The sequence below is a fragment of the Pagrus major genome, chromosome 22 (assembly GCF_040436345.1).
Source record: "Pagrus major chromosome 22, Pma_NU_1.0".
Classification (NCBI taxonomy): domain Eukaryota; kingdom Metazoa; phylum Chordata; class Actinopteri; order Spariformes; family Sparidae; genus Pagrus; species Pagrus major.
Window position 1 is genome coordinate 16,174,304 of NC_133236.1, and position 15,687 is coordinate 16,189,990.

The window sequence follows — 15,687 nt, forward strand, 5'->3', positions numbered from 1 at the left end:
TTACCGGGAGCTGTTCCAGAGTCTCCAAGACCAAAATATGAGACTTGCATTCAGACCAGGACGACGCCATTCATCAGTGTAGAACGGACGCTGTCCTCTTCACTAGGGTATGATTGGATCAAATATGCTGTTGAGGCCTTGTTTAATATTTTAAACCTGCCAAAGAAATCTGCACCACACGCCAAGAAAAACCTGAAAACCTTGGCCAACCAGCTTTCAAAAGACTTGTCTGATGAATTATATGGTCATGACATGGCTATCAGCACATATCAAAATCCCTTAAATACAGTGAGAGGAAGTTTAGCTGACCCTGTCATTATTCGTCTTGGGCGGTGGGTGAACTCAAGTTGGTTCAGCCCTTCTCTTAAAAGCATCATGATTGAGGATTCAGTGGGAAAGTTCTTGCAGCGGATGTGTCTCTGGGTAGAGAAGGAGCAATCAAACCAGGCAAGTCACAGTGAGAAAGTGTCTGGTGCGCTAGGCGACATCGAAGACCTAATCCAAAAAATAGTGACCCCACCAGAAGAAAAGGACGCCATCGCACCAGAGCCCCTTGAAGCCAGCGACAGACACACTACAACACCCTATTGTTCAACTCCAGTCTTACCTTTCAACGATTTCTGCAATGACGATGACAGTGATGACAGGGAGTTGAATGTGACGACTGATGATAGTCTGATCTTGGAGGAGAACAATGTCAGAGTGGCTTCAGGAGATATATCTCCTAAAGTAACTTCTGAGAGTAGACTGGTGTCTTCCCGCTGTCCTTCAGTGTCTCAAAACTACAACGTGACAAGCACTGAAAAGTCAGACAGGGGATTCTCATTAGAGTCAGCTGACACCTCATCTTGTATGTCAGAGAGGACAACCAACAACATTATCACGGTTCTGCTCATGAGACTCATCATGACTGCCTCTCAGAAAACCAGAAAGTCCACTCAGGCAAAAGACATCGACAACATCGTGAAGCGTCTCTCAGAAATGGCGCGGGATAACATCAACATTGCTGACTCGGATGTCAAAAAAACTAGAAACAACATGAAAAAAATCAACAAAGCAGTGATCAAGGACCTTAAGAAGGAGTTCGGCTCTTCTGAAAAGCTACTGGAGGCTGCAATGGAAACAAACAATTCATCTTTTGATGAAGCTGTAATTAAGTATCTGAAAATCCATCTGGATGGCCTCCAGAGACTAAAAAGGTCTGTAGTTGCCAGATTCTTTTCAAGGGTGCGAAAAGCTTTCACTAAACCCTTTAGGTGCATCACTGTGTGCAGCGACGTCTAAATAACCATCTCGACCTTTTTCACCGCCCCCCGCTTCTTTTAACATCTCGAAGCCTTCAGCATTCATCTTGAAGGAAACAGGTTCACAAACTATCACACCTTCCATCTCACCTGAGTTGTAGTAGGTCAGGTGAAGTGGAAATTAGCTGTGGAACTAGAGAACTTCTTTCCTTCAAGATGAATGCCATCAATGGACCTTTCTCACAGCAATGGTCAGGGTTGGATTCCCAGCCTCCATCGTAGCTTTGTGGAGTTTCTTGACTCCCTGGGTTAGTACGGTTTCCTCCGAGTCGCTTCGGTTCCCCAACATTACATTCGTAATATAAAAAAAAAACGCTAACCAGGCCATTCAGGCAGTGGTCAGGGTTGGATTTCCTGCCTCGATAGTTGCTGTGTGGAGTGTCTTGACTCCCTGAATTAGTACGGTTTCCTCCGAGTTACTTCGGTTCCCCGACATTACATTCGTAATATAAAAAAAACATACGCTAACCAGGCCATTCAGGCAGTGGTCAGGGTTGGATTTCCTGCCTCGATCATTGCTGTGTGGAGTTTCAAGACTTGCCGTGTTGCGTGGGTTTACCCCGGGAAATCCGGTTTCCTCCCACATAGAAAATAATTCAAATCCGATATAACAATATTAAAATAAAAGAATCAAAATTGAAAAATAAAAGTAAATGTTTGTGTTTTTATAATGTATACTCAAGCTGATTTAAAAGAAAATAAATCATGTGTGCATTTATATAAACTTATTTTATTTCGATTACTTTTTATTTATTTATTTACATGGTAACAACACTTGTTTTGTTGGTACATGTTGTTCCATTGAAAAAGAGATTTTTGTCATGTTATTATAGGCTACATTATAGAAGGTATATTGTGTTTCATATGACTAAACCTACAAGTAAAAATATTTATTCCTATCTCATATCAGACTTTGATCCTTTGTCTGCTCATCCCTATGTTCAAGGCCATTCATTTATTTAAAAAAGATCTAGGCTATCTAATTGTTCTATATAGGTTATTTGGGCATTTTGTTGAAAGGACCTAAAAGGTAGTGTAATAGGTAATATATTACTCTATGTAGACAGTAATAATGTAATGTAATATACTACTTTAAAATGAAGGTAACTAGTAATATGTATTATATATTGGAGCAGTTGGCACTTGGTCTTCTCACATAGCTATCTTAACCGGGAACCTCTGCAGATCATTTTTTAAATTAATTTTTGATATTAATTAAACTAAAATTCAAACATAATGCGCCCTTCGAGGAATTATCTAAGGCTTGTTTTGTACTGGAAAACAATACTTCCTAGTTCAGGATAACCCTGTTGAGTTTAATTAGAGCAGCTTTTTCACAGCAGACATTTTGACTTGTCATCGCAGGAGAAGCACATGCATTACAAATCATATTTGCAATGGCTCCATTATATTACAAGTAAGTCAATATAATGTGACAGTGAGCCTGAACCCTGAATCTGAAGCTACTAAATGGAATTCAACCATCATTGATTTGCATCGTTCTTCTTATATATTCCTACATTATAATGATCTGTTCCTGTGGATATCATCAACTGCTCAAAACACAACTTTAAAAGTTTAAAATTGTCCTGTATGACACCAGGAATACTCCTTAAAAAGAATGCCAGCATAAAACCTGACAGTGCAGCAGGATACTGGCTCACACATCTCAGTGTGTGCAGGCCATTTCATATGGATATTAGAGTATTGAATACATGCAGTGATTATTTATGGTACAATTAACACCCCTAGCCCTCTTGTTGGAAAACGCAGCATCAGCACTACCTATCTCCAGCATGAGAAACGCATGCTTCACACTTTCATTTGCTTTCACAGCCCAGGGAGCTGTCAGCTGCTAGGCAACACTGCCTGCATGTGATTACCAAAAGATGGAAGGATTTAGCAGTTTCTTTCCAAGAAAAAGTATCATTTTTTTTTAAATGTGACACCCACTTCAGTACCGTTAACAGAGAAGACTGAGAAAGCACAATGAAATACCCTTACATAAAATAATAAAGGCGAACATGACAGCTTTTGCTTATTAGTGAACTTTCTCAACATTTCTCACATTATGTTGTGAGGTGGAAGCATTCAGTCGTTTATGTAACTAAGGACCAGTGAGATATGAGATAAACTCTGGAGAGTTGCCGGTGGAAGTGATTAATGCTATTCCTTTTTTTTTTATTTAGCAATGCACCGCACAGCTTGTGTGCAAGGCGAGGCAACTCCCAGGTGGGCATGTGGATGAATAGAAAGTAGGGCATCGCTGAATGAAACATAAAATAACAACAATGTGAAAAATGTGAACCGTTTTGGTGATTCAGTGACTTTCAGGAATTATTCACACTTAACGGTTCATTTTGCTTACACTGTTGATGTTCTATAAGTTGTATTTGACATGAGACTTCACATTTTTGCAAACCACATACACCCTTGTATCAATATCCAGCCCCGAAGATTAAGTATCAGTCAGGCTGAGTTTGGAAAATGATGATACTAACCACTGACTGACAGCTCAGAAAACACTTTAAAGCCATGGAAAATGGTCTGCAGTGATGTACTGTATGAGAGTTCAAGAGTCTGCAGCCTTTCGAAGGTTGTACTTAGTCACAGGAGTGCTTTGAGCTAAATGCTAATACCTGTCAGCTCGGCATGTTAATATGACATCAAATTATGATTAGCACTAAACACAAAGTACAGCCAAGGCTGATGGGGATGCCATTAGCTGTGCAGGTATTTGGTTTCAAAGCAAACGACGGGAAAATGTTGTTTGTTTAAATCTTGTAGATATTGCAATAGTTCACAGGATAAAAGAAAACTTGGACCTACTGGTGGCACAAGAACAAAAGTCAGAGTATCAACAAAGTTATTTGGATTTTTTTCCCCCTCTTGAGATATTTCAGTCTGAATGTGGTGGACCATGTGTTAAGCCACGCCACTAACATGCCTGAAAACAAAAACACTGGTCTGGTCCTTTCAATCCCAGCAGGTTGTTTTCCAAAAGTCAAGATTTAAACCCACCATCACAAATTATAAAGTCAGGCAGCATCAAAGAACACTTAAAAGTACTCTGATTTAATAAGATTTACTATTTCCTTAGAACCATAAACACAATGAAAGTCAACATGTACATCAGAACATACAGGCAGGAGTGACTGTGAAAATGCATAGGAAGAAACTTTATTCCTTTTATAGTTGAAAATAAGGACAATAAGACAACATATCATTTTACAAAAAGAAAAACATACCTTGACTGAATTCTGGACTGATGATGAGACCTTCTTATCAACACCAAAAAGTCCAATTTATGTTACAGACCCATCCTAATCCTCAAACTCATCAACACTTTCATCAGAGTAACCACTGTAGGGCGGACTGGAGTCCAAGTGAATGCTACTGTCTGTGTCCACGGAGACAACAGAGCTGAGGCTACTGTCTATGGACACCATACTGCCGTCACTGACATCACTGTCACTACTGCTGCTGCTGCTGCTGCTGTCATCATCATGGATCACCATCACCTGAGCAGAGTCAGCTGCTGGAAAACAGAAAAAGAAAACAGCTTCTTTTAACACACTTTGAAAGAGCAGCATCTACACATGACTTTTTAAAGAAAAAAAACTTGCAATATTCTAGATTTTGCTTTAATGTCAACAAATCCAACAATGAGTTAGTCTCTCAATACTTTTTAGGTGGTATTTGTTTATTTATTTACCTACCTTCTTTTCTCCTGTTTTTTTCCCTTGACTTCCTCTTCTGTTTGTGAATACTCTGATTTTCCAAACATATTAAATATCTTTTCATCTGCTAGTTTATCTATATAGTACTCTATGTGCTAAGTTTAAGGTTGCTGCATACATTTTTGTTAAAGGGGCACTATCTAGTTTTGGAGAAGAAATTCAAACTCATAATTTCAATATTTACAATATTAGTGAGTCACTTATACAAACTCAGAAATATTTATCTTTTCCATAACTGCAGAAACAAGCTGTTCTCAGAGGAAAGTAAGTTCCCCAGAACACTGTTTGAAGCTAGAAGGGTGGCAGGGTCCGCCACATATAAACAAAGTGAAACAGTATGAAATTGTGTCAATTAAATCTGATAAAAATGTCTTGGCCAAAACTACATAGTGCACCTTTAAGAAAACAATACAAATCAGGTTTGAGAAGAAAAAGCTGTTCTGGCACTGAAGTTGTAAATCTTTGAAAACAGGTCACAGATACATGAAGTTTCATTTTTAAAGAAGGCTCAGGGATTTTCTATAACAGCTGGACACTAGTTTTTACAAAACATTACTCACCAAGGAGTAAATAGGGTATTTATTATACATCTTTCTGCTTTTGTGAGTATTTACAGCAGCACTGTGAAAAGAGCTGCAACAATTTGTCAATTAATCGATTAGTTGAACGAAAGAAAATCAGAGCTGAATGTCAAGCTGTTTTGACATTTATTTAATTGTTGCAGTCATTTTTCAAGCAAAAACATCAAACACTTGCTGGTTCCAGCTTCTTAAATGTGAGGATTTGCTGCTTTTCTTTGTCATTCATGACAGTAAATTAAGAATCTTTGGGCTTTTGAACTGTTGGTTGGACAACTGTAATGAGCATTTTTCACATTTTCAACAATATTTTATTGACCAATTGATTAATCGTGAAAATAATCAGCAAATAAATCAATAAATAATTAATAAGTAAGTCTCAGTCATAACTGTGTATGTGGGAATGACCCTGTTTGTGGTAATGAAGGAGCATGTAATCCAGTGCAAGTCGCTCTTAGACTTGTTTTTCATTTTTGGACAACAATGGCATTCTACACTACAGAAATATAAGCTGTGCCAGGCTTTGGCTACATGGACAGTACTTGTTAGCAGAACTAATTCATGGTTGGTTTAGTCTTTTATTTTAGACTGATCCTTTAAAAGCAAACTGGGCATCCTTCAGGCTTTTATCATGGTTAGACTTTTTAATTTAAGTGAGAGAACATGTGCCTAATCCTCAAAGATGATGATTTTTTGCTTTAACTATCATTAAATCAAAATTTCCCACTATGTTTTGAAAATCAATTTAACACAGTCAGGAACAATCAGCATGTGTCTCATGACTGAGATCAATCAGACCACACTGCTTGCTGTTTTTGATTAGAAATCACGTTGAAGCATTGACAAAATAACATGTGTCTTTTAAGTGAATTCCTCGAGCAAGTCTGGCAACCAAATCTAGATAAAGAAGTTCCACGATCAAGGCTCAGGGTGAACTACCGTCACGCTTTTACCGTTTTTGCTCAAACAATGTTGTAAAACAATATTCCCCTCAGTATATCAACTGAAACAGTGCCACATTTTAAAAATCTTTAAAAAACTTCCCCTAAAGATAACATTTTATGTTAGATCTTGCTTCATTTTAATTCCCTGTGTTTTACCTTGTTATCATTATTGTACTTTTTTGCATTTATATTGTAAGAAGCATGATGTAACTGTGGTTGTGAAAGTTGCTGCGGACCTTAAATTCACTTACAACTGAACCATTTAGTATCTGTATTCTGATCAATAACCTTGATTATATCTGTTAAGTGCAGCACATGCATGTTATTTTAATGTTATTTTATTTTCATAGTAGGAGTATTTCGATGCTGCATGCTTCTTTTTATGTAGAATTTAATTGTATTTTAGCTGTAATTTGACCATTTCTAAAATGACATCATACAAAAGAAAGACAAGACATGAATCAGCCTCATTGTGCTGCCACCTTGTGGTTTAAATGTTCACTGTGCTCTATACTCTGGACCACCCACCCCCAGCCCTCCTTCCCTCGCTCCACATCTATCAAGCCAACAAAGGCTGAAGCAGCGAGTCCGTAAACAGCTTGTAAACATAATTTCTTCACATTTCCGAGCAGCTTCACCACACCAGCTCAGGGTCGAGCACTTTGCTCAAGGACACTTGAGTGGTTGCTGCTGAGGGCGAGAGTCACTGAGCTCACCCACACATGTCAAGGCTCTCCAGTCATTTGATCTGATGAATGTGGCATTACACACCATTGCTAGTAAGTAGACTGTCAGGCAGATATTAATGCTGTATGCCGGGTCATGCGTGTGGGTAGCTTGTGCATGAGTGTGATCCTGACTGTCACACACTGTAGTTTGATGGTTTTTTGAGGGTTATAGATACACTTCGTGTCTATCTGAGTAAATTTACCACTGTTTTCAAACAAACCCTAATGTTTTTCAAAATGACAGCAGATGTTGAGTCGAGTATTTAAGACCGCCGACTGGGACAATTGTTAACTGGTCCAATTTCACTTGATATGCTTCCCTTTGGTGGAAGAAAAGTAAATTAAGCTAGAGTGTGTTTTGTACAATAGCCGTTTTTTTTTTGAGCCGATACTGATAACCAATGATTTCACATTTTTGTATTTTAAAAAGAAGCTGGTGAACTGTAGTTTATGCACAACTGAGGTTAAGAAATGCCAACATGTAGTGAGCAAAGACAGGTAACTCAATATCGCCTTCTCTTCTCCTCCTCTGTGTTTATTGGTGGATTGCAAACTCACTTCCAAGGTGCAAACAGTCACCTACTGTATCTAGGTTTGTAAATGCTGCTCTTGTTAATTCAGTGAAAGCAGTTTGGCTTCATATTATGGGCTTTATTTATTGGCTAGAATTTCATCAAAACCAATAAATAGCCAATAACAGAGCTTTCTCCATATAGGGCCATATATAATTTATTGGTCTGATCTATATTGTGGAGACAAATGGAGAGAAAAAACATCGAAAGAACCTTCATGCAGGATTATTTCCAGTCTTTGCTGCAAGGACAAGTTCTATCATCTGTGTTTGAATATAATCCACACACCACCCCAAAAGGATATGTTATTAAACCTCACCCTGTTTAACGGTCAGACTGACTCTTATCTGTTCCTTAACTCATTGTTTACCACTCCCGAGGACATTTCAAGGCTTCCCACTGACCTGACCTGCTGACATCATGGTCACAAGCCATGGTCTCTAAAACAAGGAAAACTCACCTTGATCAGTTTATGTTACCTATTTTTTCTGTAAAAATTGGAAAGGTAAATATTATGTATGACATAATGTCTTGCCTCAATTGGGTTCATGTTCACATTTCTCTTAAAAACAAAATCAATCTAACTCTAGGATATGGCACTACTGGTAACGCACCTCTCACCTTTCCTCTCAGTGATGAGCGTCTGCCGCCTCGCCTTCATGTCCAGGCTCAGGTTTTCCACCATGCTGTTGATGCAGTTGTCCAGGGCCAGGCAGCGGGTCTGGGACTGGATGGCTTGACGGCAGATGGGACATTCGTCTTTCTTTTTACGCCACTGCTTGATGCAGTGACAGCAGAAGCTGTGGGCGCAGTTCAGGATGACTGCCTGCAGACGATATCAATGCAGAGTCAATAGTTTATTTCATTGTAGATGTGTTCTGAAACTTCTGAAGTACCTCACAGAGGTACAAGTTTTTTTTTCTGATAGCTGTAAATATTTTCATTGCTGTCAAACACAGTCAAAGATTTGTACAGAGAAATCAAATACAGCACTTATTGTATTAGTAAAAGCTAAATTGACTCTTAATCTGACCTCGATGAAGAGCTCTGAGCAGATGATGCACTGAAGCTCGTTCTCCAGAACTTCAGTCACTTGTGTGACTACTTCCTCTTTTTGGGCCCTTGCCTTTTCTTTCTCCTCCTACAAAAATAGACAAAATAATTAATGAAGCTGTGTTGATGCCATGTCCAACTATGCAGAAAGCATGCTTATAGGACTGTGAATATATAGTCATACCTTTGTCACTTCCAGCTCTTTGTTTTTGGCCGAGAGAATCTCTTCAAAGGCTTCCCGAGAAAGAGAAAGTTCGCCTATAACTTTCTTTTGCTGAAGACATTGAAAACAGATAAAAATTAACCAACGTATTAAGAATTTTAGTCCAATTTATGTTTTTTTACATCACATTTTAACACTTAATTCATGAGTTGCTTGTACTTGTGCTGTAACTATTCATAAATGTTCCAGTTTAATGCTGCGTACCTCTTGCAGTGCATCTTCCAGCTGTTTTTTCAACAGTTCCTCTTGTTGCTGTGTTTTCTGTGCCTAAACACATAAAAAAAAAAAGTTTTGATTTAAGAGTTTCGGGATTAGCAGTCGTTCATACAAAATTTGTGCTCTTTTTATATGCGTCCACATCTTTATGACTATCTGTTGGCCCACACCACATACATAAGTAAAACATTGGAAAAAATGACTTATTATACATTATTAACACATAAATGAGAGAAAAACAACTTTTTACTATTAGATTGCATATTATGATAAAAGAAATCAAACATTTTGGCATCAAAATAAAAGACAGAATTCTCTGCAGTAAAGAAGAGTAAACTGAGATCACCAAAAACACATTGTCTTACGCACTGCAGGAACTGTTTGGCCATGCAGATAAGTGTAAGTTTTAAGTGAAAAGGTTTCAAGGCATTAATCTCTCTAAAATGTGCCACCACACTAATACAATTTGTGCTAAACATAATTGCATGTGTGTTGCTCAAAACACTGAACAAAATGAAACCTGAATTTCAGAATCGCAGCACATGTATCCAAAACTATGCGCAGGGCCAGCTATCACGATTTGAGTGAACTGGCCCTTTAAATGATCCTGACTTCTTCACTGCTCTGTAATTTAATGTGTTATATGAGGCTGTTTTTATTTTCCAGCAAATCTACATAAAAACTAACATACGACTGAAGAGGAAAGAAAAGAAAAAGAAGAAGAAGAAGAAGAAGAAGAAGAAGAAGAAGAAGAAGAAGAAGCTACTGAAACACCTCTCACCTCAAGCTGCCTCTTAGTTTCACTGAAGGACTTCTCCAACGTCTCCATCCGGTGCATCTTGGCTCTGAGCGTCTCCAGCTGACCTTGCAGCTCCTTGACCTGCTCCTCCCTGAGCGGGTCCGTCTTCTGGGGCTCTCCCCCTAGTGATGCTACCTGCCTCTGGGTGTCGTCCACCTGCTCCCTCAGCATCAGAATGTTCTGGCTGTACCTGCAAACGTAAACAAATTTTAACAAAAACATACGGAAAATCAAACTGAGCATCATTAACTCTTTCATTTAATTTGTACAACATCTAAACAACATAAAATATTATGTTGTTTAGATGCATGACAAGCACAAACTGAGGCTTACATCTGCAAGTTATCCATGTCGCATGGAGTGCTGGAGCCATCTGAGGGCCGGTCTACTTCCTGGACTTGTCTACTGGTTCCAGTTTCCTCCGGCTGGCTGTGACTAGGCCGCTGCTGGCGTTTCACTGGTGACAGAGGACAGGGCTTTGCAAATGACTTGTCTGCAGAAGAGCAGCGGTAGAGCTTGGGCTTTGAGGTAGACGGCTCAACTTCATCCACGGCCAACTTCCTCTTGGGCTTCTTGGAAACGTGGGCTGCCTTAGCCCCCTGTCCATGTCCCTTTGCCAGGTACAGTTTAATGTCTTTGAGCGGCCGCTGGACGAGGATGTAGTCAAACTCTGCTTTGGTTCCGATTACAGCAACCCCAAGTTGTATGGAGTCACCGAGCCTCAGCTGATGGGCTTCTTCCGCAGGAATGCGGTTTCCATTCACCCACACACCGTTCAGACTCTGGAAGAAAGAAGCAAGATGTCTTTTTCGGATGGTGATACAATACAAAGAATATTTAAAAAAATACATTCTGTGACTTCATTAGGTCAACCTGTTAAATCGAAATGCAATCTAACACAACAGCCCAGCCTCTACAAAGATAATAAAATTAATTTCACACTATACAGCAGTATTAGTTTAACTAATAATTGATGAGCCATAACATTTAAACCTCTTACAGGGGGTCTACATGTTGTTGATGATCATCTCAATACAATGTTCTGCTAGGAAACCTTGGATCCTGATCCATGGTTGGGTCTCTGTGGATCAGACTTGTTCCGGCATGTCCCCATGGGTGCTTGATCTGATTGATAGTTTGAAAGTGTCCTTATCAATTAACATAAAGTTGAATTTAAAGAACTCAGACAGTTTTATCGGCACTGAAAATTATCATCTTCATATATATAGATTTTGGGGCAGATATGTTGTATTGGATTGTCTTGTTACCTTGTATCTCATAAGAGGGCCAGGGAGTGTATCATTGAACTTAAAAAAACAAAGTGATTTGGTTCAAATTTACGCTTCGAAACACCCTTTTGTTTTAATTCTGATTTCAATACTAGATTAAGTATATTAAGTGACCCACTCAGTATAGTGGACTGTAACGACTTAGTTCTTTTTGTGCTATAACCTGCAATTACATAAGTAATGAATGGGAGATGTTCGGTATCCAGAGGAGGAAGTCTCCAGTTCAGAGCTAATTGCCCATCGTCCTCTGGTGATATGCTGAGAGCTCAGGATTTTGTTAAGGCGGTGGACAGCTTTGCACAGAAACCGGATTTACCACAAAATTGTGGTTTAAGGTAGGATGTTCCTAATGACTATTTACCCTCATGTTTACACAGAATTTTAAACTTAGACTAGTCGACTAGCCTAAAGGTTAGAAAACACTCAAAAATTTAGCACAGTTCAAACATTTAAAGTTTAGACATTATCCCCAACTACATGTGTATTTTTTATCTTTAACGCAACAGTTAACCGGTGTTAACATCAATAATGAGGCTCTTTTTTCTATAATGCAACATGTGACTAGGTAGACATGACATTTCAGTGCAAATTATGTGGATATGTAATTTAAATGTGTGCATTATTAAAAAATTGAGCATTTAACTGATCGCACCCATGCCTTCTGAGGTAAGAAAGATCACAATGTTTTGCATGTTTATGGATGTCTCATGAAAACGGCAAAGATTTATCAGGCTAAATGATCAATTCTTAGTTTGACTCAGCGGCCTGACATGTATTTGGGATGGTTGACAGGTGCAGACCGGCTTTTGATTGAGAAAGCATTGTTTGATTGTAATGTTTCATAGCATATTTTAATGATCTTGTGTGGCTGATAATCGAATTCTGCTGATGTTAAAAATATATTATACAGAACCACAGGGCTTCTGTCTACAAAATCATACAGAAACACAAAGGAAAACATATAGAAAAGAATGGTTCGTCGTTGTTTGTTGCCATTTTCCACATCAGTTATAATATCTTATTAGAGAATAGTCGTCAGGATTTGTTTGTATAGTAAAATCATTAAAATGTAAATAATAAAAGACAATGCAATACTCATAGGTGAGCAAATAATAAACCTGGCTACCTTCCTATCTGTCACTGTCCACTGGCCATCTTCCCTTTGCTTGAAAGTGCAGTGCAGTCTGGAGATCATCAGAGGACAACTTGGAGACAACAGCTGGTAGGTTACATCCACACCACGTCCAATGGTGATCTGGACAGCCACAAAACAAACATGTCAACAGTTAGCAAGCTTTCTAGCCTACTGTGCAGCTCTTTACCCCATTAAGACACACGAATACTCTTATACAACCACAAGCTGAAGAAATAAATAAACACTGAATGCAGAGTTCATTTTGTAAGAAAATCTGAATCTACTGAGAACTTAAAAAGTTTTATGGTTATGAGTGCAAGGCTAATTTAGCTAAGTTAGTTAGCTAGCATTAGCAGACTGCACCTCAGTATTGTCGAACAAGCGGAGCCAGTCTGAGTTTCTCCCGACTCTCATCAAACATAAAACCTCTGAGTCCGAACATTCATCCTCCTCGGCCGCAGACGAGTCTGCCGTAACAGTCTCCATCTTATCTCATTCTGTCAGCGGCTAATATCGACCCGAAACACTTGCTATGTTGTTCCTCCGTCCATAGCTAACGTAGTAGCACAAGTGTCAAGATGGACACTGACAGGGAAGAACCGGAAAACGATTTGCTTGTTTTCAAAATAAAGGCGTCAGACGAGTTGAGCTGACAATTAACTGGCGTTAAAATGAACATTTTTAATAAGAATACAAATAAAAATAAAAAACACGAGGTGAAACGGCTTTTGAACTGTTTTGTACTGTCCCACAGCCCTCTTGCAATAAGGATGTGCTCCAATTAAGACTTTTAATTTAATTTTCAATTAATTTCATTTGATAATTTTACATGAAAAACAAAATAAAATGATAACTAAATAAATATATAAAGCATATTAATCAAATATAAAATATTTAACAGTGCTTAATTATAGCGAGACATTTTGTTATTTTGTAATCTTAATCCATTTATCAATAAATACATATTTTTTTGGGGGGAAGATGCATCATTTTAAATGCATGACTTTGTAATATGTTACACAGGGATGAAAAGTAAATAATTATCCTACAGTTACATGAGTATATATCCTTTCGTATCCATTTTGGATTTCATTTTGTGCTACTTGATATTTCTACTCCATTACATTTCAGAGGGAAATATTGTACTTATTTACTACATTTATTATTTGACTTTATAAAATGCTGCTTACATATCAATGCATCTGTAATTAAAAAATCCAACGGTATATTAGTGGTAGAAGGAGCATTCAGATAATTTACTGAAGAAGAAGTATCAATATATTACTATTAAAGTACTATATGTATGTACTGTATACTTGAGTAAATATAGGCTACTTATTTTTTTTCCACAACCGACATTAAAATGCATTTTAATCATGTTAATTTGGTACACACTCATACGGAAGTCCTAAAGGGCCATGCATTCATACATTTTATTTCCTCTGTTTTCCTGTGATAACAAGTTAATTTCATTTGTTTTCTCGAGATCTCGAGTTATTATCTCGAAATAACAACTACCGTTTTCCCAAGATAAAGGGATAATTTTCTTGAGATCTCGAGATAACGAAACTTTGTTTTCCCAAGATAACGATATAATTAATTCGAGATCTTGAGAAAACAAAACGGTAGTGTATCATCAATGTATTATCAATCATTGCAGGAAACATCATTCAGTGTAGCAATGTCAGAGGAGCAGGAGCATATCGATCACCACGTCACATATGTTTTCAATCAAGGCCTGACACAGGCTGAAATAGCATTATGCCTTGCTATTACAGATAATATACACATTAGTGTGCGTAATCTAATAAGACGGTTAGAAAGGCTTCAGCTATATCGGCGGCGCAATCTAAGTGAACCTGATGTCGTCATTAACTACATAGCTGACCAGCTATGTAGTTAATGAGGAGATCTCGAATTAATTATATCATTATCTCGGGAAAACAAAGTTTCGTTATCTCGAGATCTCGGGAAAACGAAGTTTCGTTATCTCGAGATCTCGAGAAAATTATCTCGTTATCTCGGGAAAACAGCAGTTGTTATTTCGAGATAATAACTCGAGATCTCGAGAAAACAAATGAAATTAACTCGTTATCACGGGAAAACGGAGGAAATAAAATGTATGAATGCATGGCCCTTTAGGGCTTCCGTACTTTAGGGTTTCCGTACATTCACACTCTTATATTTCATTCATTTTATGACAAACTGCGACTTATTGAAGTTGAAAAATTAACTTTAAAATTGACAAACATCAGAAGGGCGTGACTTCGTCACACTCTCCTTTCAGTGGACCTCATTCCCAAAAAACTTTTTAGATCCTATTTGACCACACATGTGATGTTTGTCAATTTAAAAAATCATTTTCCAAGTCAATATCATCGCATTTTGTCATAAAATCAATGAAATATAAGCCTGTGATAATACATAATAATAAAGACGACACAGCTAACAGTCAAGTTAGTGACATTGTCTCCTTGAACGGTCACCAAAACCTGTAACTTAAACATTGTAGAGCTGCTCCTGTATATTAGCAGCTCACATAACTGACAAACTCTCTCTTCACATAACTGCGGTTGACAATATGAGCAGATTTACTTCTTTAGTCCCGCTCTGTGCCAAGCTGGCAGCCATGTTGGTGTTGGTGACGTATGTTGAGCGAGACAATGTAGTTCACTGAGCAGTTTAACACAAAACTGGATGGTATTTTACTTTTTCTACGACAAACGGCAACTTTCTTGACTTGGGAAATTATCTTTGAAATTCACAAACATATGTAATTCATGGCACAACTCAAACGGGATCCGACAGCATCATCGTCTTGCTCGACAGACGTCACCAACACCAACAAGCCCGCGACCTTGGCACAGAGCGGTACAAAAAAGTACTTTATCTGTACTGGATACTCCTTTCAGCCGAGTACTCACTCAACCCTAATGTAAACTCTAGCTCATTTATATGGTGATAAAAAAAAAAATCCGTCTGCACCTTTAAATTAAACCCCACTTGACCACTTTGTTTCCCCGCTGCAGCGCTGTACACCACCGACATCCTGTTGCCGTCCACCCGGGCGACCCCACGTACCAAAACACGCGCACCCCGAGCTCCG

General features: G+C 38.3%; 1 protein-coding gene across 4 annotated transcripts; it reads right to left on the reverse strand.

Annotated features, from left to right (window-relative positions):
• Positions 1-4,456: 4,456 nt before the first annotated feature.
• On the reverse strand, positions 4,457-13,169 carry rnf8 (ring finger protein 8, E3 ubiquitin protein ligase). 4 transcript variants are annotated; one of them, XM_073493392.1, is made up of 9 exons: positions 12,945-13,169; positions 12,573-12,701; positions 10,491-10,939; positions 10,140-10,347; positions 9,347-9,409; positions 9,104-9,193; positions 8,900-9,007; positions 8,488-8,692; positions 4,457-4,842 (listed from the first exon to the last, which is right to left on the reverse strand). In XM_073493392.1, exons 1-9 carry the CDS (start codon positions 13,065-13,067, stop codon positions 4,628-4,630), a joined length of 1,590 nt encoding a protein of 529 aa, XP_073349493.1. In that variant the 5' UTR covers positions 13,068-13,169; the 3' UTR covers positions 4,457-4,627. The 4 variants fall into 4 exon arrangements, with proteins under 4 accessions (XP_073349493.1, XP_073349494.1, XP_073349495.1 ...); XM_073493393.1 differs by having other exon boundaries at positions 4,457-4,839; positions 12,945-13,143; XM_073493394.1 differs by having other exon boundaries at positions 4,614-4,842; positions 8,481-8,692; positions 12,945-13,143.
• Between the last annotated feature and the right edge of the window lie 2,518 nt (positions 13,170-15,687).

What these genes read in the sequence shown, in the direction of transcription:
- rnf8 (XM_073493392.1), bottom strand. Translation starts at nt 13,067, where the DNA reads ATGGAGACTGTTACGGCAGACTCGTCTGCGGCCGAGGAGGATGAATGT. An exon ending in GGACAGTGACAGATAGGAAG is followed by an intron (nt 10,940 to 12,572) that starts GTAGCCAGGTTT and finishes TCTTTCTTCCAG; the next exon opens with AGTCTGAACGGTGTGTGGGT. An exon ending in TGGAAGATGCACTGCAAGAG is followed by an intron (nt 9,194 to 9,346) that starts GTACGCAGCATT and finishes CAATGTCTTCAG; the next exon opens with CAAAAGAAAGTTATAGGCGA.